The 25732-nt window shown below is 43.3% G+C and overlaps 1 protein-coding gene across 1 annotated transcript in view; it reads left to right on the top strand.

Moving 5' to 3' along the window:
• The first annotated feature begins 8111 nt into the window (after positions 1 to 8111).
• The window catches only part of GAS6 (growth arrest specific 6), a 41462-nt gene continuing 23841 nt past the window's right edge, over positions 8112 to 25732 (top strand). The window contains exons 1-4 of the mRNA XM_040584607.1: positions 8112 to 8410; positions 8793 to 8959; positions 22863 to 22887; positions 23698 to 23760. Of these exons, the coding sequence (XP_040440541.1) occupies positions 8341 to 8410; positions 8793 to 8959; positions 22863 to 22887; positions 23698 to 23760 (325 nt within the window). The 5' untranslated portion in view covers positions 8112 to 8340. The remainder of the gene's footprint in view (positions 8411 to 8792; positions 8960 to 22862; positions 22888 to 23697; positions 23761 to 25732) is intronic.

Raw genomic sequence — 25732 nt, 5'->3', positions numbered from 1 at the left:
TCACACAGGCTGCTCAACAGCATGACATCTGGAACCTCCTTCCCTCGGGGATGGCAGGCTTACAGCAGGATAACCATCTGCTCTGGCCTGACCACCACGACCATTTTTCTTTGTCTCCCACAAAGATGTCAACAGGCCTCATTCACTTCTCACTCCCTCCCAAACCAAACAGCTAGAATTTCCCTTCCAGAAAAAAGCAAAACCAAAACAGAACACCTTCTGTTTTTAAAATAAACTGAGAACCCTTGCTTTTATTATTACTTTTATTATTAACAAGGAAATATAAATATGCTAATTTCTATTTGGATGGAGAAACCAGCACATCAGCTGTTCTATTTTCCATTCAAAAAGTAAATCTAAATTTTGGTATTTTAATACGTATGTTTGCATGCACTTTCCAAAAACTACTTTTCAGTTCCTCAGTTATGTCTATTTCTTGTCCTGCTGTGGTACAACCCTCTCTGCTGTTACCTTTTTCCCATCCTTCACACACACCAGAGGTTACAGCATCCCACTGACATACCTTGTTGGAACAAGGAGCTAATCAATAAAAGATTACAGAAAGCCCTGTTTTCATTTTGCAACATGGACCTGCTAGAAATCTGCTGCAAAAACTCATCTCCTTCAAATAAAAAATAATTAAGTTGCAGTCCAGAGGGCAAAACGCGGTCTTCACCATATCTAGTAAACATATTTTCAGCCACTGAATCTATATGTCTAAACATACGCACAAACAGGAGGCCAGGGGTGTGTGTGCACATAATATGGAAATAGTGACTGGCTTCTGTTTAAGGTTCTTCACATTTGTGGAATTTTTACTTATGTTACCTGTTTTGTTTGCCTTTTAATTAGGGACAATAAAAGAATGGATGCACTAGGCTTTGGCAAGGAGGTCAGTGTTTCCTGCTGCTAATAGGAAAAAGGCAGGTGACAAAATCAAAGTGCTGCTGCCCTGATCAGCGCAAGCGCTTACTGATGAATTACCAGCTTTTCCACCTGCCTAAAATCAAATGCATCCACAGGAGAAATGGTCCTTTCGGCAAAAGGTTGAAGCGTTTTTGGTTACTTTGCCGGTAAGGAACTATGTTATCTTGGTAAACGATTTAGAGATGCCATTAAATGACTCCTATTTTGTTATATTAAACCTGACAAATGCTAAGTAAGTTTCTATTCTGGTGTTATTTGGCTTCTTTCAATGTAACAGCTGGAAATGAGAAGGCAGCAGCTCCTTGTTACCAGGCAATTCTCCCCAACAACCAGCAGCTGCCCCAGGGACCAGGGTTTGGGAGCTGCTCTGCAGTGACAGCTCTTCTCCTTTCTTTCAAACCCAGATTGATGGACAGAGGCTGCTTCAGCGTGGGGTCCCCTCTAAGAGCTCAGAGCATTTGCAAGAGATACATCTCATTAAAGCTATGGTTTCATCTCTCCCCATCCCATTATATTGTGTTATATAGCTGGGAGTTCACCCACTAACTTCCAATAAGCCGATTTTTTTCTATATACAATCAATCCTTAAGTTATGTGTTTATTGCTTTGAATTAACAAGCACAATAAATACATCATGGTCTTCTGCTAAGAAGCCCATTTCAAAGGCAGCCACGGGTATCGGCACAATCCCTCCTGCCTCTGAGAGACAGCTCACACCCGCAATCTCTCAGCAAGTCCACTTGCCAGCTCAGTGTTTATGTTATCCCTGGTGCAGTTTTGTAGGGCATAACACACTGTGTGGTCCTATATTTGTTCTTACCATTTTGCTGCAATGTTCTTTTACTCCTCATGTCACCCTTGAATTTATTTATATTTATTTTAGGCTTTATTCAAACAACTGAAAATCCCCTAGGAAACAAGCACATGTGGAATGCATAGGAATAAAAACCATGATGACCTCATACATAGTATATTAATGTATAGCTGACCTAATAAAACACAAATCACATCCACTAGCAATATTTCTGAAAAACCTTGCATCACCCATAAGTTCATTCATACTCAGAGAGTCTGGTTTGGGATTCAGGTTTGTTGAACTCTTGCCCTCAGTGTAAGTCTGAAATGGGCTCCATATGTTGATACCGCCTTTTCTCTTGATGTTTTCCTGACAACCAAACAGTTCACTGTAGTTTCTTCATCACCTGGATGCCCCATGTTTTAGCTCAGCACACTTCCAGTGGGATGGGAACAGAAGACAGATGTGAAGGAGAAACAGATCCTTCCATGTTGGTGCAGTGCTTCAATGCAAGATTCAACTGCCTGGGCTGCAAAGGAGCATTCAGGAGGCAAACCAATGGCCCTGAAGAGAGATTGGTCCCTTGCAAAAGTTATTCCTCTGGTCATTCAGTCCAGTGTATGGACACGGGCTTGACTAGCACCTGCAGGAAAAGGAGCCTTTCTTTTTTTCTCCTCCAGCACAATGCATCACTGTCAGAAAACTGGGTTTGGATCCCTTATTGAAGACACTAATTAGGAAGTCTTCTATAAAAATTATTTTTGAGCAAATGATGTGTGAAAGATGAATGACCTTTCTTCTACAGCTCTCTCCGTGCACCCAGCTCCATTTCTTTATCCACGTCTGTCTTTCTCTAATCTACATTTGCCTATTCTTCTCACCAATTTCTTCCTCCACTAAAATTAAGCATATTTTGGAAGTTGACCCTTTTCTTCTTGAGTCAATATATGCTAGTCGCTCAAAAGAGTTAAGCATTATAATGAGACCTTTTCTCTATTTGTTTTTATTAGAAAATATTTGATTCCAACACACTGAATAGGAGGAACTTTATGCCATTAGCGTTATTGGTGACTTCTTGATGAAATTTCACATCCTCCCAGAAAAGCTTTGGCCTGATCTAAACAAAGACACATGTTTGTGTGGGTCCAGGAAAGTTTTATATTTGGAAGAGGGGAGGGGAGAGTAATATGTATCCAGGGATCTGAAAATAGCCTGCATCAAAGCATCACTTCTAATTGGTTTTAGTTGCAGTTACTCACCTTTCTGACAGATCCATTTTTATTGCCATTCTCATTCTACATCAATTCGTATCTTTGAATAAGGTTTCACACATTCTTTAGTAACATTTTTCAGTGGAGCTGCATGACCATGCATCGTTAGCTGTGCCTTGAAATCTTCTTAGAAGGTTTGCATCCTATTTTCTTACCCTTCCACCTTTCTCTTCTCATTAATAAAAACCCTTTACAATTTTTTTTTAATTATAGTCTGTCTGCCCACAGTGGTTCCAGTTTGTGCGTTCCTTTCTTTGTCTGCTCAGATGTGGGTGAAAATCAAGATGTTTTTCAACCTCTACAGAATTTTAACGCCAAATACCAACATAAGGAGATATGATAGAAATATTAAGTGATGGAATGATGGGTGCTTTATCTTCAAGCCAGAAATCTATTACACCTCAATGTAATATCCTTAACTGCATAACAGACATGCAAAGGTAGGTGCATGGCAAAGGAACTGGGCTTCCTTGACAAAGCAGTTAACACCCTTATCTAACGCTTGGATCCCAGGGATCCGGAGGTCTTTTCCAGAATGGAGGAAAGCAAAGGTATCCTTTTCAAAGGGAATACGAAGTGAAAAGTTACATAAGGGCCTCTTCCAGTTTCTCCTTCTCTGCAACCTCCTGTCATGACAAATACAACAGCCCTGTTAGGCTTCCCGTCTCCCAGTGGAAGACTTCTTCTTAACACCCTTCTCCACAGTGCTAACTGCACTATGGTGACACAGATTGCACAGAAAACAGACCCGCTGGTCCCCCATCCTCACCTCATCCTTTCCATGACCTGCAGCAGTGTTTAATGAACCAGGAGCTGTGATGTACTGTAGGCTGGGTCAGTAGTCCTGATGCTTTTGCTCAGTGCCACTTAGGCTGACAGATCACCCATGGAGGATGGTGGCATGTTCTGCCCAGGAGTTTGCACATTGCCTCGCCTGCTGCAGAGGGAGTGCCACTGCCCAGATGATCAATTTTTTGCTGGTACTGGTGTCTAAAGCCATTTTCAGTCACCATTTTGACCTTTAATAAAAGAAAATCCCATTGACCTGGAACCAAGACAGCTACAGAGGGGACAACAACAGTTGAGAGATTCCTATTCTTGAAACCTCCAGTTTATTTCCTGGCATCAGGCTGCGAATTGTAGTTCACACAACTAAGCAGCAAGTTCCAGATCTTAATGTGCTGAGCTTGTTTGGCATGTGCCCAGCCCATAGTGTATTCAGGTCAAGGATCGTGGAATTAGCTTGCTTACTGTCACAGGGATTTTCTGGTTAAGTATCCTGCCTTCCACAATAATTTAATTTTTTTAATATTCTGATGTAGTCTCACACCCTTTTACTCCTCCCTCCTCATAGGATAGAAAAAAAATGTAGGAATGTCATCTTTGGAGCACTTTTGAAGGGAAAAGAACAAGAAGTGAATGTGGAACGAGTATGTGAAACAGTCACTTGTCCCTAAAATCTGAGATACTTTGGCAGTGTGAGACAATCATAGGACATAGATCTAATCAAGTTTTCTTTGAGGTCAAACAAGTACATCACATGGAAATGCTGGTCCTTCAGAAGTCAACAAGAACCACCACCACCCCTCCCCATGGTGCCCCTGCCTCAAAGAATGACGGATGGAAGGAAGGAAGGGCACACTTGGGAATCCCTTCCTCTTCTACATAACTCAATGTCTTTGACTCTAAAATTGTGAGGCCTGTTTACTCTTTTTAGGACATTTTAGTTTCATTCTACAGTTTGGTACCTACAAATGTAATCAGTTGCAGGAACCTAAAGGAACATTGCTCAGTTACACTTCCTCAGCATGGCTACATACTATGCACTGGTTTTCACTGGAACGTAAATGCTACCTTGGATTTTGTTTTGGGGTTAGGTAGGTAAGAAAGACAAAGCAAATGATACTCATCAGAATTTGGAATAACTGACTCAAGTTCTGTTACCTGGCAAGTAATTTTTCAATTTTTGGTCTTTAACAAATGCCGTCTAGTGGTATTTTTAATCACTTCTCTCAACATTTGTTAAATTTGGTGCATATTTTTGGTTAGTGTCTAGAAACCAATGGAATCTAATCCTACAGTTTCAGATTTACATCTGGAAATTTCTGTGCCTAGACTACTTTAAAGTCAAAAGGGAGTCTAAAACAGGACATGCTGAGAGCACAAGCAGTTCATATAGTGCTGTTTTACTATTTTCTGAATTATTTTTTCTATCCTGTTTTTTATTTTCCCTAAGACCTCACTGGTATTGCTGAGATCAGATGGTATAAAGCCATGAATTCTGAAGAAAATTGAACTGTTGCTTTATGAACTCATTGCTTAAATCTGCCTTAAATTCTACAGTGCCAGAATAATAGAAGGTGGAAAATGTGACTGTTAAGAAGGATTTCTGGGCTCACCCAAATCAGTGTTTGATGTCTGTGCCAGGCAACTTACTGGAAACTATAATAAAGAATAGAAATAGTAAATTGAATGACATGCTGGAGAAGAATCAGCATTGCATATCAAGTGGGATGTCATGTTTTGCAAACGCATTAGAGGTTCAAAGAGTGATTTTTATGTAGATAAGGCTGGTTAAGATAAAATTACATACCTGGATTTCCAAAAAGTTTTTGACCTGGTCTTTCTCCATAGGCTCTCAAAGCATATTCATACGGCATAAAAGGAAAAGGATAAAAAAAGTCTAAAAGAAAGGAAACTCATCATAAGATTACACAATATAAAGTATTTTCCAGAACCCACAAAAATCTCTGCTGTTCGACACCTTCAGAAATTTTATGGAGAATTTTAATGTCATGAAGACAGTTGGCAGATAATACAAAATTCATTTGCAATCTGAAACTGGCAATCAAGAATTTCAGAAGACATTAGAGAAAATAATTTTTTTCTGCCGGCTTAGCGAGCTGTCTCAGTTTCCTGAGAGGTCAAATCAGTGACAAAAGCATACAAAGATCAGGCAGGGAGAACTGAGCATCTAGATACACGGTAGAAGCATAGAGGGAAGGGAGAAACAACCTGTTTTGGTAACATGAAGCTGTTAGATTAGCTTACCTGTATTGCTTGATAGCAATTTTGATATGACGGTGATAAATGACAAGTGACATTTAATATACGGATAAAGATGCACCCATGGAAGGCAACCCTTGGCATATGTGTCCACTGGTAAAACAGCAACTCCACTCAGGGAAGAGGTTTCAGATCTTTTGTTCATAGCTCTTTGGAAAGAACAGGTCAGGAAGTGAAAAAGAACCTGCACGATGTTTGGAAATATTAAGACAAAAGCAGGACAGTGCCGCTGCAAACCCACATCTTGAATATCGCATGTAGTTTTGTCCACTTAGTCTGAAAAAAAAAAAAAAAGGTATAAATAGAAAAGACAGGGAGAAGGATGAAAACAAAGATGGGGAATAGGGTCTGTATGAGGGGCACAGGCTGCAGTTCCATGGCCGCCAATGGATTTACTGCTGCAATCCCACTCCACGCTTCTCTGCCATCACTGAGCTGGTTCAGCCCAGTAACCTGGTAGAAAACATATGCACACTATGAAAAAGGAGGAGTTTCCTGCCAGGTGAGCAAGCTGAAACGGCACAGCCACAACTCCAGATGTGGGCAGGGGGACACACAACGGAGGGAGCAAAGTGGCAGCCAGTCCTAGGAAACCTCTGCCTGCATCTGTAGCTTCACAAGCCATTTTGGCCAGCTCTGCTGCTGAAATCAGCAGGCCCACATTCCCTCCACTTGCGGCTACTCACTGCCACCCCTGAAAGGCTCTTCCTTTCGGTGTTTGTGCAGCTGGGTGGGAGAACTGTTCTGAATTAAAATTAATCATTTTTGCTGGGTTACTCTGATCAGGTTCGCTGCATGCCAGCACAAAAAGCGGATGTGACCGAAGGACAGGAACAAGCAACGGGGACTGGTGGGACTGCGGCTTCAAGCAATGCCAGCTCAAAGGCGGTTGGAAACGAAGAACAGACCAGGGCTCCATGGTTCAGGGAAAGGGATGGTTCTGAAAGCATATAAGAGAGGTCTATAGAATTTCATGGTGAATACAAACAGGCATGGTAATTCAGTTTTTTAGATGATGAAAATTCAAGTACCCTATAAAATTATTAAGCACTGGATTTAAAACTGGTGGGGAGAAGTTCCTGTCTAGTCTTTGGGCGTACTTGGGACCTTACTGCCGCTCCTGAAGGCCAGAAGTACCAACAGATCAAAAAGCTGTTTGACATATTAATGGAGAAGAGGTGCATTTGTGGCTGTTAGTGTGACAGTGGGCACGGTTTTGACCTAAGAAAGCTCTTCCAACGCACTTCAGAAGATGAAAACAGAAAGACCACTCCACGGTGATTTGTATGTTTTCATACCTCTTACCTGTGTGTTTACCACTGGCCGTTTTTGGGCAGAAGATGCCAGCCTAGGAATGGTTGCTTTGAACGAGTAGGCTGGCTCTTAGGTTTTCATGTACTTCAACTGTATGTAATATAAATATGTTGTTTACATTTGTTACATTACATTTTCAGTAATTTATTGCAGAGTCACAAAGCCTGTCTTAGGTATACCTAAATACTAAAATTACACTTTTTTCACATCACAGTTTTCTTGAAGAATGTATAGCTTCGGTGTTACTCAAGTCACCTGTGCCACTCGCCCAACCTGCAGAGCAGCGCAGGTAACTGGGGTGGCTGTAAAGCGGTGGCAATGGCCAGGGTTAGGGCAGCTCTGAGCTCCCACCCCACAGCTCCAGGGTACGGCTAACGGGGGACGTGTCCCACGTAACTACGGCTGGACACGGGACAGTACGGGACGGCTTGCAGTGTGTTGGTATAAACCACATCCACCTCTTCCCCCAGGAGTTTACCCTAAAATAGTGGGATAAACTGAAAATCTAGCCGTGAAGGGAAGAGGTATCGGGTTGTGGGGAGAACCCGAGTTCCCAGTATAAGGCGGCGCTGGTAGGTTTGGTGCCAGCTTCTGCCCCTCCAGCGATGGGCCCGGAGCCATTAAAAAGAAGTGGCCGGGGGTGAGGGCGCAGCCCCCGCCCGCGCCCCGCCGCCCGCCCCTCGGCCCGGCTCCCGGTAAACACTCCCCCGCAGCTGGGCACGGCCTCTCCCCAGCGCCGGGGCAGGTACGCGGGGCCGGGCCGCTGCCCGCCGCGAGGTGTGTCCCTGTGCCGCGGCTCGGCGGGGACTTGGCGAGCGATTGGGTAGGGCGGGCGAGCGGCTCCCCGGCTCCCCTGCTGGGCTCCCCGGCGCCGCGCTCCCGCAGTAGCAGCGCGCTCCCCGCCCGCGCCGCCGCCGCCGCCCGGCCCGCTCCGCCAGCGCCCGGCCCGGCCGCCGCCGCCGCATCATGCCGCATCCCGCGGCGCCCCTCGGGGCCGCCCTGCTGCTCGTCCTGCTGGCGGCGGACTCCTCGCAGAGTGAGTACCGCAGGGCGGCCCGTCCCCGCCGCACACGCCGCCGAGCATCCCCCACCGCCCCGCGCGTGTAGGTGCGGGCCGGGGGAGCTGCCGAGGCGGCGGGGGGGACGCGCGGCTTCGCGGCGGCGGTGCCGGCGGGGGCTGCCGGTGGGCGGCGGCGGGCGCGGGGCTGGCGGCGTGAGGGGCCGCGCCGAGGCCGCGGGGACCCACGGGCGGGGAGGGCGCACGGTGCTCCCCGGGCGGGGCGGCTCGGTGTGCGGGGAGGGGGGCTACGGCGCGGCCAGGCGGGCTCCGCTGTTCACCGCTGCCTCTCCTTCCTCCCGCTCCTCTCCTCCTCCTCCTCTCCCCCCCCATCCCGCCGGTCCGGCCACCGGCGGCCCAGCCGTGCTGCTGCGTGCCCCGGAGGCTGCCCAGTTCCTGCGGCAGAGGCAGCGGCGAGCCTACCAGATCTTCGAGGAGACCAAGCAAGGGCACCTGGAGAGGGAGTGCGTGGAGGAGCACTGCAGCAAGGAGGAGGCCCGCGAGGTGTTCGAGAACGACCCCGAGACGGTGAGGGCACGGAGCCGCCGCGGGGGTGCGGGTGGGCTGCCCGGCGCTGCCCTCCCCCGGCCATCTGCGGCTGGGTGCCAGCTGCATGCACAGCTGCGGAAGGCGGTTGGGGGCGGGGGGGGGGGGGGAGGATGAGGAGGAGGAAGAATCAGAACCATTAGGTGCATGACTGAAAGCCACATGGCATAGCGGGTGCTGCCCGGTTAGAAACACCGGGGCGGGGGTGGTGGGGGTGAGCAGCCCAGCCCGGGCCTGCTGCCCCCGGGGGGAAGGGCCCTCCTCACCCCTGCTGTGATACCGTGGAGCAAGACCAGCGCGATACAATGCGGTGGGTGCCCTGTCTGGACACCTTACTGTCCCTCTTCCCTTCAGCCTCCCATCCCAGCTGTATTTAAAACCCCCTTAATGTTGTGGTGTGTCTCAGAATAGGGGGTTCTCAGAAGAAGTGTGTCGTAAACACACTTTAACCCTCTTGGGCCATGTTGAGCTTGGTCAGCATTCTGGAATCAGTAGGTTCAGGACCTGCCACTACAGCAGCAGGACAGTGTGTGTAGGGGAGGGTGGTCCTGCCGTGCTTCTAACCCCGAGTGTGGAGTCCCGCAGGCAGTCACAGCCCACACACCCACCGGCGTAGCGGACTTTTCCAGCCTTCTCAAGGCTGACTTTTCCTCTTCAGTCTTCTTCTCACTTTGGACAGCGTGTGGATACAGTTGTGTTGCTTTACTAAGCTTGGCTTACTCTTCCAATTACTTGACACCTCTCTGCGCTGTTTGGGATCGGCTGTTCTCATCTCGGGGATTATCTGGCTTTGATTTAGCAGTGGGAAGTGGATTTTCTTGGTGTTCAAACTGAAGCGTGATGCTGCACAGCGTGTTCCTGTTAATAATATGATGCTCTAGGGAGAAGATAGGACAGAGCACGAGAGAGTGAGAGCGTGTGTGTGTGTGTGTGTGTACACAGACACACACACACCACAGGCAAGGGAGGGACTCATCTGAGGAGATGTTTTATGCTTCAGTCAGACAAGTCTTGACATGTGTGCTTCATTAGCAGGCTCAGCGCTGGATATAAAGTGCTGTAGCTTGTTGTCACAAGGCAGTAGCAAGTATGGCAAAAACATTGTGATGCTGGCTTTTCTTTTTGACAGTTTTTAATTTAAAGCTTAAGGAGCACTTGCCCAGGCAGCATTTAACGGTACACCTCTTGTGTGTACGTGTAGTCACATCTGCATGCAGCAATGTTTGCTTCTGTCCTGTAAAAGTGAGCCAATACATAATATGCATAACTGTAATGTGGCGAGAATGGCAGGCACAACTCTTCCCAAATTCCTGTTGAATAACATAACTTTAGCTCGGTGTAAATACTCACCGTATAGCAGCAAATGCAGGAAAAAATAACCCAAATGTGATTTTGTAGCATTCTGGAAAAAAGGTGATCTGAGGTCACCAGTTTTGCTGACTGGCTTCTGGCCAAGAAAGTAGCCAAAGGCGATGATGCATTGATAGATCAGTTTAGAGGGTGGTAGACTGTGTAAATGTGTCAGGAGTTTTTAACAATAGTCAGTACTTATTTTGTGTATTGGACAAAATATACAGCTCTCCAGCTGTAATGGAAATAGTGAAATAAATTTGGTTTAAATCTTACCATGTATAATATGATAGTTAAATATGTAAGTAAGTGTAAATACGTAAATATAAGATCCAGTCATGCCGTTTAAGTGTGTTTTGCAGGACAATGCAAACTTCCTGTCATTGCAAATGATTTTGATTTTTTTGTTGCATTTTCTTTGTTACTACTGCTAGGTCTCTCTAGTTCTGAAAACCTCTGAAGAAATATCACTTAGGCTAGAGGATCTTCGAGTGTCTGTGCCCCCTAGCTTATTTTGCATACACTTCTACCAAAGTACTGTATCTTGTAATACTTCTAGGCCTGCAGTGACATAAGATTCTAGCTTTTCTGAGACATAAACTTCCAAAGAGCTGTGAACTTGTTATGTGCAGCATGTCCTACTCCTTCCTGTTATTTTGCTTCAGTTTGACTGGGAAGTAAGTGAGCCACCACCTATCAGGGGATTTATGGCCTTTCCTATCCATTTTGCAATCGGTATGTGACATGAAGGCAGCAGCCGTGGTTGAGTAGTAGTTTTCTAATGCATGGTGGCAGAGTTCATGTGTGCAGGTTGTTACTATTCTACACATTGGATGCCTTCAGTGCTTTGTAAGGCATAGGTGACTACTCCTCCAGCAGTATTTGTGGATTTGATGGACAGGCTATTAATACATACCTGAGGTAATGGAAGTGTCTCTTAAAGGCTAGTAAGTTATGTTGTCATTTCACTGATGCTGTGTTGTACGTCCTGTCCTGTTGGCTGACAGGAGAGGGAAGCTAGCTGAGACAGACTTGACTCAGGGAAGGTGAATACTGTTGATAAACAACACCTAGCAGTTGAGGAATTACAGTAACTGCAGTCATACTTAAGCATATTGTCAGGCTGTAGCTGATCCATGCTGGTAAGGTGAGGACTTCTTATTGACCAGGGAAATGTACAGATTGCTGTTGACAGCTGCTGATGATTCCTTGTAGTTTAGGAAGGCTGAAATTTTTGTCTTTGCCTGCTGAACCTTGTCACCGGGGCTAACTACTTAAGTCATGGCAGAAAGAAACACTTCTTTCCCTGCCCTGAGCCCTGTGGCTAACCTCGTAGTAGGCAAGCCGTGAGGAACACATCAGTGCACTGCTGATCTGTGCTGTTGTGTCTCCCAGGTTTTATGCTTTAAAGAGTCGGATGAGCGTGAATGTAGGTATTTAGCTGTTTACTGTCCCGTGAGAGAAACGGTCTTGCAGCCTTGACAACTGAAGGTTAGTTTGAGACTATATAGCTTGCTGCTTCTCTGTTCGACCTCAAGAAAGTGTTGTGATGTGAGCACAAGTGTTGTCTCTCTTCCCTGTCGCCCCCTTCTGCCCCGCCCCCCCCCATCAGGTGATGTAATGAAATGTATGAGTCCTTACAAATCGTGCCATTCTTAACTCTCCTGTGGTTGTGTAAAGAGAATTTCAAGGTCTAATTTCAAGACCTATGACTTAAATATGTGTTAGGAAATTGCATTAACTGATTCAATCAGACAGCTCCAAAAGTTCAGGCAAGATGAAGCAAGGCTGTAGCATAGCCTGCGTGATGCTTCCCAGGTAAAACCATAGCTTGATCCAGCCAATTATAACATCTAGCCAAGAAAAACATTTTACAGAAAGATGCCTGTTTACAGGACAGACCAGTAAATAGAAATGAAACGTCACGTACCTATAGCAGAGCACTCTTTCTCTGCGCCTTCATTGTTTCAGTGATCAGCTTTCCAGAGCAACATCTGCAGGCAGTCAGCAGCAGATACACATTTTCTGAAACCTGAATGTGGGTGTTGCCACATGTGTGATTACTTACTTCAGCTGCTAAGAATAGTGTATTAGGCGGGGCCAAATGGCCATTCATTTGTAGGCCAGTGCAGCTTTTGTCTTTTATGTTACGGAAAATATAAATATCAGCTCGCCCAGACTGGAGGAAGGAAGATCAATTGAAATGTTTTTCGATTGTGGGTTTTTTTAGGAGGCAGAACAAAACTCAGTCTGTGCCACTTGTATGACTATACATGGTAAAAACAAGTGTGAGCCTGGGTTAATGAGTCTTGCAGCCTATCTTTTCCATGAAGCTGATTATAACATACTTAGATATTACTGCAGAATTCTGGGATGGTTCCTGGTTTATAATTTCATCTATGCTAGAGGTACCAAACAGAAAAATGAAAAGATAATATAAGATAGAAAACATGCTCATGGGAGGTATGAGGACTGTTTCTAAATGTGATCTATTAAAAAGATATGCTGGGTGTGATAGATGTGATGAAGTTGCAAAACATCTTGGATATAGAGATAAGAATGTTAGCTTACTTAAAATGTTGATGAGGCCTTATAAAAAGCAGTACTGCAGAAATATTTGACCTTGGTATGCAGTCAAGGTATTACAGCTTGTTAACTGACTGATAAACTGCTCTGGAATTTGGTTGACCTGGTCTAAAAATGTGGTCATCCAAGCATGTAAAACAAAGGGCAGAAGGGAGCGTAGTTGCTGGTGTTCTTGGAAATGTTGGATTTCTCTAAAGAATAAATAGAGCAAAAAGTGTCCTTGTGGAGGGAATTTCTCTGTTCTGAAAGGCTCAGCATAGGGAAGGTGATTGAATGCAGCCTCTTATAATTTGATACCAGTTTATCAGTGCAGCATCTGTCACTGCACATCTTGCTTGCTGTTGTTACTGTTGAAGAATTACTGGTCTTCCTGCAGGTCACCATTGGAATTGCCATGCTGAATACTTTGAAAGGTGTTAGGCCCACCAGAAACGCTGGCCACCTGTGTTTACTCTTCATGAATTTGTCCCTCTATGAAGTACCTTGGAAAGCCAGCTGGTTTTCATATGCGTGCAGAATGAACATCTGATTCACAGGCAGGCACATGAAAAGTTCTCCTGCCTTTTGAGGCACTTGCATCCAAACTGCTGTTAAAATCTATGGCTTGTCAGATACGCAAAACACTGGCAGAGAATCACAGGGTGACGTGGGCTGAAGGACACTGAGGAGGTCTCCAGTCCACTCATCTAGTCCAGTTTCCCAGTCATGGCGAGGGCAGCAGTGAGACCAGATCAGGCTTTTGGGGACTTTTTACAGTCACATTTGGAAAATTACTGATCTTAACAAAATGTCCAGCAATGTCAGCAGTTTTTCTGCTAGGCTGCATTTATTGAGAAGCTGAAATGCAGATGAAGCAATGTATAGGGTGTGATAATGGTCAGTTTCATTTGTTTTCATAGTGTTACAGGCTCATTGGTTTTTTTTTCTTTATTTGTTCTGTTATGTGACGTGGTCACGATAACACAGATGAGCTGCATGCACAGACTAGAGTAATCCAAATTTTACTCTGATCTTTTAGGAGGGGTGCTTGGCAGACAATATTTAGGTCTTACTTCGAGTAGCAAGGTAGATACACTTTTGTAAATACTAGTCAGAAAACTATGAAGGCACGTAGCAGAGGAAAGGAGTTACTGGGAGAGTAAAGCAGTGTAAAATTTCTTTGAGTAATTTGGCAAATGTTGTGTAATCTAGACACGAAAAATACTGATACCATCTTTAAATACAGATGTCATCGTCCCTGTATAGAATATTCCTTTCTAGATCCAGGCAAAAATCTGAGTACCCAGGGTGTGAAAATTCTTCTCAATATCCTGATTTGTTACGGCATTTTGGCAGTGTGGAAGAAGGGCTAGATTTATAGCTGGTATAACTTTCTCTATCTCTTCTTGTTGGTGCAGAATTCATCTGAGAGAGGGAAAGAGTTACCGGAAAATTCTGTGCTGATGGTTTTACCTGCTTGGACTCAAGCATGGAAGAATATGGAAGAATGGATTTCCAGGCACAGTGGTACCTGCTTAACAGATTTTGAGAAAGAAAATATGGGGAGATTTTGACTTTTGTCCAGGAATGGATTGAAGGAGAGAAGAAGAAAGTAGAAAAGTTTGAGTGCCTAGCTGTGTGCCACAGTGGCATCCACTCTATGCTGGGATGAGATCCTGGTGTCTGCCAGGTGTTCTCCCTTTCCTTTCTTCCTTCTCCCTGTAGTTTCATATAAAGGAAACACAGGATGGGAGAGTGGTGTACCAAAATCCCTTGGGTCTAACTGATCTGAAAGGCAAACAGATTGGCATTGTGCAGCAGGATGCATCTACCTAGTTGGCGGTACAGACACAGCATTTTTTTGTGGTGGTGGAGTTCAGTAGCAGGAGGGTGACAAAAAGACTCCTGCCTGCCTTAGAAGGCAGGTCATACATTTCTTAGCTAAATGCTGCTTCATCAAAAGTTACTGAGAAGGGTGAGCAAGGTTTGCTGTTGGTGGAAGCAGGCACAGCTCCATCAGCTCTGCTGGACTCTTGCCTACCTGATCTTTATCTGTTTCCAGTCATGTGAGTTTAGCCCAGAAATTCAGAATAGACCTGGAAATACTGAAACACCACATCGTGAAAGTACTACATGCTAATCCTCCTGTGCAGCAGGAGGGAAGGCACAAGAGAAGACAAAAGAGGCTAATATTACACTGAGGGGCTGTTTGAAGTTAGGATGGAAAAAGATGCTAAGAGGGATAAATTTAAGCAGGGACATTTTACAGGTTTGGGTCAAGAAAGAAGATAATGGAAAAAGCAGATAAAGTTAGGGTAAGTAATTTTTTAGAGGAATAGAATAAGTGTTAATAAATACGTGAGAGGGGAAAAAGCCAATTAAAAAATGAAGAAAACAGTTTTGTGGCCATGGGCTCATTTAATTTTATTTTTAAATTTAAAACACAGAGAAAGAAAAAAAAAAGAAAAAAAAAAAGTGGAGCAGCCTACTGGGAATTAATACAGTTTGTTAGTGCAGCTGCATAAGAATCAGGTAAGATAAACATTGATTCTGTATAAATTGGCAGTTGTGGTTCATGTGTGCTCTAAACTCTAAGTGAACTTAACAAATTACAAGCACTTACTTTCCAGTAAGTATAAAGAACAAGGATGGAATCACCATCGGAGATCTAGAAGAAACTGCGACAGGGCATAGCAGGGAGGTTTGCATCTCCTCCGTTCCCATTACTTTTCAGGCTTTGGTTTCACATTTGGGAGCTCAGCTGATCTAGTTGGAATCAGCAACTCCCTTGCCTATTCTGTTCACCCTTCCTGCACAGCAATTTCTGTAACTGCATGGACTGATTTAAGTAACCAATCTAAAGAAAAGTAGTCTGGAGAGAAAAAGGATCATTTTGCAGCTGGTCCAGTTCCCAGGTCCAGTTCACCATGCAGCTTCGCAAAGGGTTGCACCAACATGTTGGAAAGGACAGCATTGAGTTTAGGCTGGGAAGGCCAGGTGCCAGGGGAGAAGCAGAAAGGATTATCACAGGTCATGCTGTCAAAGAGGTGAGTGAACAATGAAGTCTTGGAGAATCTGATTGAAGTTTTTCAGCAGGTCTCCCTTCCATATCTCTACCTTCATCACTGTTCTGTTATGACCTGCTGTTCTGGAGGCTGTCCACACATGTACACTTCTGTGGGGAAGTTTCCTTATTTATTATTTTGGATTTTCTTCCTGTTCCTTTGAGCATCAGCAGTGGGACCCAGAGGAAGGGCAAAGTTGGAAAGTAAGGAGGGTAGCCAGGGAGTGGGGACAAATGTTGGTGTTGTTTTCACTCTGCACACCTGGCAGGACAGAGGGGTGCATGAATGAAGAGGTAAAAGGCAAATGGGTCATGCTTGCACTGTACAAAATCATGTGCATCTGGAGAGCTACCACATTCGGCCAGTTCCAAGAACAGGGAGTCCTAATTCAATTCCAGAAAACATTTAGGACAGGAAGAGAAAAGCAAAAGTTACTTAGTTATTAAAATAATGAACAGGGAAGTATGAGATCAGATTCTGTCGAAAGGACTTAGTGTTGTCTCGTATGTCACTTCCCTATTCCTCGCTTGCCTGTCCCCTCTGAGGCCAAATCCAGCCTCAGAGTGGCTGAACACTGTTAGTGTGAGCTGCTGCAACCTCTGCAGGTAAGCAAAATCCTAAGAAACAGTATCACTAGATTACAGGAAGGGGGAAAAAAATGTAGTATTCTACTTCAGTGGGTAAAATGTTAACATAGCTGCAGGAGAGATCACAAACATTTAAATCATGTTGGATGAGATATAGAATCTGTTCTATTTTAAATACAGTTTAAGTAATTGCAGAGTAATGACAGAATATAGGATGCTGAAGGGAGACCCCTTTTACTTACACTAGGTGTTTTGTCAGATCCTGGTTTGCTTAATTTCACTGAAAATTTCTGAGTGTTAATTTAACCACACGTACAAATATTTTAACTAATGCAATGAGTAAGGATTCAAGCAAGCAACACTGACCGAGTGAAGATCTGTTATCAAATTGAGATCCTCTTTTCAAATTGCACATTAATACAGCTGGAAGGAAAGTAGCCTTTGAAGCCTGAAGCAGCGGAGGAAACCTCAAGGCACTCGTGACTGCAGTGCATTAAGAATAACTCAAAAGCACATACAGCACTGGAATCACTCCGCAAATGTTTTCAGTTGGCCCTTGGCACCAGTTACATCTATTTCACACCATTACCGTCCAATCAAACCCTGCCTCAGGCTGCATATAGAAATCATCTCTCTGTGCCCCCTACATCTTCACAAATGTAAGTGTGCGTTTTGCTTGGCTGTGACACACAGAAACACTTTTTTTCTTCTTTTCTTTCCTTTCATTATTTTTTTTTTCCCAGTAATTGTACATTCTAGTCATTGGTGAGGTTTTTCTCATTGCAGAGCAATGTCTTTTGCTGAAGTGGCACCTCAGTAAGCTGTTGGGAAATACCCCTGCCCCTCAGAAGAGAGCAAGTGAAGCTATGACAGCAGATGTCATTTCCAGTCTTCAGGATACTACAGAGATACCTAGTCTCTATGAAATGGGTGATGCTGGAGAAGGTGCTCATGAGTGCTTCTTGTTTGTAAAGATCAACAACTCAGTGGAAGGGGCAGTCACAGTCTGTGCACCAGAATAGCTGGTCAGTGTGAAGTGGACGCTTTGCGAATGGACACAAAATCTAAAAGCTACCCTAAGCAGCTGTAACTTTGGTGGTATGAGATGAGACGTGGAGGCTGCTTTTGGATTGTAACGTGACCTGCTTGTTTCTCTAAAGCCTTACGTGCCAAGTTGTGGAGAGTTCTCCTTGCTTCTTGCATGGAAAACGCAGATCGCCCCAAAGTAGGAAGCAAACTAACCTGGCTGAGTGTAGGGTTCCTCACAATGGGAGGGAAAGCTTGTGGAAGCAACATGGCATTGATTTGAGCATAACTTCTATACCTATAGGTTATACATATTTAAAATTCTGAATTACAGGACGGTTTAATTACATTGTATGGGAGGAAGGCCTAATAATTCAGCATGAGATTTGCTATGCATCAAAAGCCTAAGCCTGGGTTTCAAAAAATGGAGAGGGCTCTTGAACATTAATGAGATTTGCATTCTCAGGTTATACCAGTTAACAATTGCCAAACACTAAATTATAGCAAATTATGGTTGCTAGCGGCCATTGCTTTGCAAGGGTAGTGCAGGCCTGCAGTGTGGAAACATGAAGTACATTTATAAAGGAGGAGGTCGAGCCATGCCCAAGACAAATATTCAGTCCTGAAGGAAAGAGGAAAAGGGAGAGTCATTGTATGGAAATGAGAAAAGTGCATGATGTGGGAGTTGGCGCTGCTCTCTGAGAGGTAACTAGGTAACTAAGAAAGTGCTTTTTAGAAATTACCATTGCTAACACAAGTCTGTGAGATCCCTCAGTGTTAGCAGTGCTGCAGTCACAGAATCACAGAATCGCAGGGTGGTTGCGGCTGGCAGCCACCTCTGGAGGTCATCTGGTCCAACTCCCATGCAGGGCCACCGAGAGCCAGTTTTCCAGGAACATGAGCAGTCCTTTTGTCAACTACATCTTTTGTCTGCTGCCACTGCAGCTCAAACGTGATTTTGATCAGATTCAGTGCTGATCAAGCTTACCTGACTCAAGCAAAATAAACAGAAGCCGTTAGCAGGCCCTTTTGGCTGAGGTTTCCAGTGTTGCCAATTACTTCAAGCAACAGTGAGAACATTTTCCTGGTGTAGACAGGGTCATTGTTATGTTTTCAGAAGGGCTATTTTTATACAGTGACTCATGTTGATGCCTGTTCTGATTTGGTGTTCTTCCATCTTCTCTAAAAATGCAGCAGGACTGATGCATACCCAGTATAATTTGTGTAACTTCTGGATTTTACCACTAAGGGAGAGTTTGGCCATAGAGTTGAAAATAGGTGGTGACCCCAGTCACACTGTAGGTTTCCTTTGGCGGGGAAGCTGATGAAGGTACTTCTGCCCCTTTGACTCCACAGCCCTGCTATGAATTCTTACCTTCACGGTGCTGTTCTCCTCAGTTGTTTCAATGCAGGTTATTGTGGGGGTGGCTCCACAGAAACTGTTCTTAACTGTTTCACTGCAACCATGAATGTCTGGAAGAAGAAACAAATACAAAAAAGAACAACCTGGAGTTTTGGGGTGTGTTTGTTTGGCTTGTTTTTTTTGAGGACACTTAAACTTGCGCTCTCTTTTCATTTTAGATATCGACACTAACTGTTGTAGTGGCTGTGTTATAAGGGTGGGAAAAAACTCTGGATGTAGGTGGGAGAGGAACTTCTTAACCCCATGAAAAAATGTTTGGTGTCACTCGACCCTGAAATAAAAGCATGCACTCCTAGGTCTTGCACTACTGTTGTGGAAACCAGTACTTGTTTATAATGCATTGAAAGACTTGCTTCTAGCATGTACATATGTTCATGTGAAAGGGGTTGGGGCTGTAGAGCTAAACTCTTTTCTGTCAAATCATAGCTCTGTCTTCTGGACAGTCTCTTGAACTGAGCTGAAATAAGCAAGCCAGGACCTGCCTGGAGGGACCGGCCCCATGCCATCCTTTCCGTTTCACTGACAGGGTGGAGACTTGTAGATGTGAGGCGCTTCCCAGTCTCTCCTATTTCTCCCTCTTTACCTGAGATCTCTGCTGAGCTGTACTCTGCTGAGCTATATGGTGGCACGCGATGTGTGGTGTGTAACTCATACCACATGCTGGTCTGCAGGCTGTGGGTGTCCTGGTGCCAGGCCCTTGACTATTGAAGCTCCTGGTGTCCCAGTCATACTGGTTGGTATGTGGGAGCCAGCCAGCCAGAAGTTGTGTTGGGTCACAGAAAGGAGGGGTGGAAATACATTAAGGTTTTCTTGGTAGGAGCAGGCACGGAGGCTGGAATTATTGCAACTGCATTCATGAAGGTTGGTCTTCTGTGGAGGGTGGTGCTTCTGCAAGATATTGTCTTGCTCATGCATCCACTGGGATGGATTACTACCGGACAGAGCGGTTAGAAAGCTTGGTAACGTTAACATCTCTACAGCAGCCTATCCAGAGGATGTTTATGTCCAGCATTGTTTTGTTTATAGCTTTATATTTTAAAAGCCCATTGCTCCTGCTTTTATTTTCAGCAGTAATTAGGCAAGAAGATCCAAAGGAGAAGGGCTGACAACATTTGAATGTTGACTTCTTTTACTAGAGTCCAAGCTGAAAACTTAACACTTAGTATATTTCCATGGTGATTTTTGCTGCCACGGTGGTCACAGTAAAACAACCTCCTGTGTTTTGATCCTGTGAATACTGGGTGGCTTTCTGAATGGTGAGATGTTTGGTGAGGCTAAAATTGAGAAATGTTGATAAATTAGCAAAGTAGTAACACAGAATCTTTGCTAACTCCTCCTTAGCAAGCCTCAAAGCATTTCTCTTGGCATTTTTGATGGATCCTGAAAGTACAGCTGGAGACTGCTGATGAAGGGAAGATGAGTCTCAGACTTTTAACAGGGACCTGACTCTGCAAAGACCTGACTCTTCGCTGACATCTGTGAGTCATTCAGACTAGGGCATCATGAAGCTGAGTGCTCACACGAGAAATAATGCACGTCTGGCTGTCTTTCTGTGCAGGTTAGGCACAACTTCAATTTTTAACTGGGAAAACTTGTCATCAGTGTTTCTGAAAAGGGATTGCTATTTTCAGTTTAGGCAGGTTCCTTTTCTCAAGGTGGAAGATAATTTGTCCTTCATCCTTTATTAATCTTTTGGCTGAATGGAAACCTGTTGTCATTGTATTTCCAGAAGCCTGTTGTAAGGAAAAATGATTACGGAGAGGTATTAAAAGTTCATTATACAAGAATGAGTAATGTTAGAACCTGTGATCACGTTGCTTTATTTTTGAATGGTATTATCAGCAAGTCCTGTAGGCCTGGAGAAGTGCTACTGATGAGCAAGTAGTTTTGTATAAGATAAGCAAATGAGGAATACAGGGAAAGAAGGGTTAAATTAATTCTATTAATAGCCTCCTGTTTAAATCACTTACCTCTGTTATGTACCTCGTGAAAGGAAGCTTGTGTGGTACAGTGTCTTGGAGTTTCACTCTTCTACTGTTCAATTGGCATCGAATCAATATACAGTCAGTTTGCATTTGGAAAGTTATTTGTGCAATGAAAATAACTAGTTACCTTAATCCTTCATTCAAAATTAAACTCTATATGACTTTTCTAGCACTCAATTCATTCATCAAAGGTCAAGGAGAAAATGAAGTTTTATGCCTTTGCCATCATTGACTTGGAGCAATTAGGCTGGTGGCCATGAATACAAAAGCATCTATTTCTTGTTCTGTGAGTGCAGAAAAAGTTGTTCTTGCCAGTGTCTGGATTGTTCTGTTGGTGGTTAAACACATCTGCACATTCTTGTGATGCGTATTGAATAAAGGGGAAATAATGAAAAAAAATATTTGTAATATTTCATCACATGCCGCTATCTTTTTCTCCTCAAGTGCTGGCTGAAGTTCAGTTTGTGGTTATAGCACAGCTGGGAACTCATCTGAATACTTAGACTGCTTAGATTTACTTTTATTTTGACTGTATTTTTTTGACTTGTCTTTTCCAAAACTAAACCTTAAAAAAAAAGACTCACGGTGTGTGCCTGTCTCTGTTGTATGCACATGCCTGTATATATGCATAAGCTTATCCAAACATCTGTAATAAAAGGAGAAGATAAAATAGTTCCTTATTTTGCACATTGGATAGACCAAAGTAATTGTGTAGAATACAGGATATTTACTGTCCCAGTCTCACTGCTGATAGTGCTATATGAAAATTGCTCATGTTGTATGAAAGAGAATTATGCTATGCGTATGCTTTCTTAATTAGCTGAGAAACGCTTTGTTTAAAAATAAAATAATTAAGCACTGGTAAAATCCACAGGTTTTCCCTCATTGCATGCCTCAATGACAATTTTAACAGTGATTAACTAGTGACTTACACGTTATGAAATCCAGTATGAAGTGAAATTGGAAAAAAATGCTTTTTCCTGACCATGCATTTTTGTATTTTTTTAAGAATGTGGTTTAATGATAGCTTAGGCCAATCTCTCACACTTGCAGGTAGCACCGCTGCATTTTCCTGCTGCTTCTCTGCATTGGCACAAGCACTCTTGTGCCTGGCAAGGCTTCACTAGGCTGATTGTTTTTCTAATGTGCAAGGTTAGATCCACATCACATCAGCAAACTGCTGCTCCCACTGTATGGCTGCACTTTGTTGACACAAGATAGAGAACAGTAATGTGTGGCCATGTACCATTAGAGGAATGGGAATGCCTTTTGCAGTCTGGTTTTAGATTAACGAATGTCAATTTTCCCCTCACTTGCAAATTATCATTATTCCTTTCTTTGAGCAGAACATCTCCATGATGTGATGGAGTGGGCGGTATGGCAATGGTTGCTGTTAAAGTTGTAGGGTGCTCATTGTAAAAGCAAAAGGTACCTTTTTTATTTTAGTGATGTTAGGGTGCTGCCCGTGTTCTGCATGAAGCAGAGGGCCTCCGAGGAGGCACTGAGTGACTAGATGATCCTGTACTTTCCCTCTGGAGTTTTGTCTCCAGATTCCTCTTCCTTCCCTTACCTCATGCCGTCAGGACCTTTTCCTCTTGGACAGTGAGTAAGTGGCTTCATGCTCAGCCACTACCACTTACCAAGTCAGCTGTTTGCCAAAAAATATCTTGAGACTGGAGCTAATGTTTCTTTCCTTTTCAAAAGACAAAATGCATATATGATGCTGTGTTGCTTCTGGCTCTGGATATAAAGAAATTAGGATGCTGGACCACGTTAAACGATTGCCATGCAAGACCACCGAACTAACCGTAGCTCTTCGATGGTATGACAATAGAAGCAAATATTATTCAATAAATCTTTGCTCTTTTTTTCTTCCTTCTACAGGAATATTTTTACCCGAAATACTTGGGTGAGTCGCAGCTTTTACTTTCATTTTGTGACAGTGCTGGTATGTGGTACCTAACACTGGAGATTGTCACAGCTGAAGTCTCTGCTAAGGAAAGTAATGGAAATCTCATTGCAATAAACACGCATTGCTAACTTTTAAGATAGACTTTACGTTCCTTATGTGATTTTGAGGTGTGTTCTTTACTTAGGTATAGATTTGCATAGAGAGATCCTTTATGTGTTTTCTGCATGTTAAAGCGTTGATGTTGCATTTGTATCTGTAGCTTGCAGCATTAGTAGATAATGTAACGTCTTACATCTTTTCCCTGCATTAATTAACTTAGCTATTAACTAATGTCTTTAATTAAAAAAAAATAAAAATAGTGCCTTTACTGATTGAACCACTGCCTTATTCTATTGAATGTATCATAGTCATGTCATTATATTGTTTTCTTTTTTTATATAAAATAAACATTTGTGTTTAGTATATAGTATTACATATCACAAATGCCAACAGTTTGAGAAAACTCCGTGTGCTTTTTAGATTTTTTTAAGAGATTTAGTAGGTCAAATTTCAGTAGCTATTAACATGCTTTTAAAATCATAGTAGCATCTGGTTAAGTGATCACCCTCTTCAGATGGCTTATAACTACTGTACATCAGAGCTAAAAAATTTTAATGAACTGAAGAATTTTAAGACATCTGGGGGATTATAATATTGCACAGATTTTGCATCCCTGCGAACTCTTGCAGGCCAGGTATCATTTTGTATGCTTTGAACAGTTGCCATGTCATCATTATAGTAATAACAATTTCATTTTCTGTTCTTCAGCTTGTATTCAGAAATATGGGTCGCCCTATACAAGAAGTCCAGATTTCCTTACATGCGTTCATAGTAAGCATTTTTGGTTTGTATACTGTAGTTAAATATTCTCTCATAATACCTGAAGAAGTGGGACCAGCTCAGCCATCTCTATTTTCGATAGTATTTTAGTACTGGTCTTCCTGTTCTTTCGGCTTGAAACTCCCTATGGCTGGTCCTGTCTGAGCAGCAAAACAAGACCTTTTCCCTTCTATAACCTATTACCATCTCGCTGTCATGTTTCAGTGCTTTGGTATTTTATGATGCAAGACATTTCTTTCCCACCAGTTTCTTAAGGTCTGAATAGTCTGAGAAGCAAGAGGGGTGAGAAATAGGATTTACCATAAGGTTGTACACTGTGCTTGGCCTTTCATTTTCCTTTTTCTTGAATGTCAACTTTGGCTCACTGCTATTAAGGAATCTTTAGAAGACTTTAAAAAAAGTTCAAAGTCAAACCCAGGCCTGTGTCGGACTTCTTTACATAAAAGAGATCAGTTTCACGCATCATGTGACTGTGCTTTAAATACTACAACCTTTAAAAGTTCAAATCAGTTTGGAAGCCAAACTGGTAACTGTGTAGGGGAGGGAAGGGGTATTTGTTCATTACTAACATTAGAAACCAGAATTTAATGAACTCTTCTATTACCTTTCCAGTTCCCTCTTGAAGCTTAGCAGTGCTAAAGGTATAAAGCTGCATAAATATTCTAAATATGTTCTGGGAGAACATCAGTTCAAATGTGGAGAAAATCACATGTATGCATATTTATTTTCATTTTTGCCCCTGTGGTTCAGTTTCTTTCTTAGTGTGATCAAGTTTGATTAGTCATGTGTTTATACCAGTGCTACCAAAGCAGGCTCAGGATTTAGTCGACCTTTCATGTTTATAAACTGCATTACAGCAACATTTTTTGAAGAGTGAATTCCAAGGCTACTAAGTGGCATGTGAAGACTTGCCCTCATATAATGCAGCAGTAGCACTTACAAATGTGAGTCCTTTGACTGGGAATGCTCAGACCTGTGGCGCCCGTGCCGGCTGCGGTATGTCAGCTAGTTGGAAGTGGGATGTGAGGCTGGATACTTCTTTTTGCTCATGTGTGTGGCACAGCAAAGAGATGGGAGTTTCTGCTGAAAATGGTGGCATCAACTGGGAACGCTTGTTCTAAACAGCTAATCAGTGTTTTAGAAATGCCAGTCTAAAGAGTAGTGATGAAAAAATCTGAAAAAATAAAAGCTGAATGATTGTTTTTAGGGATTTTTGCCCATTGCAGATGCAGTGGTTTGGAAATAAAATGATAATATTTTCCCCCATTAAAATATTAAAATATTTTTAAATGGTTGAGTTTTGGCTAGCCATTGTCAATTCACAGGAGAAGTAATGGAGAAGGAGCCTGAAACACTTGGAAGAACGACAGGCTTTGTGCTTGGCCAATTCCAGCGTGCCTCTTAATTTTTCACAGATGCTGCCAAAAGACTATGTAGCTCTGTGGGGTTGTGCCTGCAAGATACATTTAAATTTTGTTTCTTAACAACCTTTCTCTTCTCAAAACAAGGTAGTGGAAGGCTCTTTTAATCTGGCATACAAAGACATTGCACAACCTAAGGGCTGCAGGGGGATTAACTAGACTAGTTTATTCTAGAAATAAGGTACAAATTTTAGCTGCGACAGTGATTTAGACAGCTTAGCAGAGTATTTGAGGATTCTCCATTTCATAAGATCTTTAGATCAGGGTTACAGGGAAGATTCAGCTCCAGATTCAGAGAGGTAGATGCAGGTGTTTCCAGCACAGGTGCTTACACGAGCAGTATTCCCATCACAGTCAGCAGAGAGTTAATCTGCAGCCAGTAGTTCTAGAGGGATTCCACTGACCAAACTGTGTCTGCTCTGGGGGCAGAGCTAAATCACTCTGGACTGTTTATTGCACTGACTAGATCTCCACTGACTGCAATAAGAATTTAAGGCAATTGCTTTGCAGATAGATGCTCACCTTACACACAGAGACCTGTA

Source organism: Falco naumanni, chromosome 2, assembly GCF_017639655.2.
Source record: "Falco naumanni isolate bFalNau1 chromosome 2, bFalNau1.pat, whole genome shotgun sequence".
NCBI lineage: Eukaryota > Metazoa > Chordata > Aves > Falconiformes > Falconidae > Falco > Falco naumanni.
This window is presented reverse-complemented; position numbering and strand designations above follow the sequence as displayed.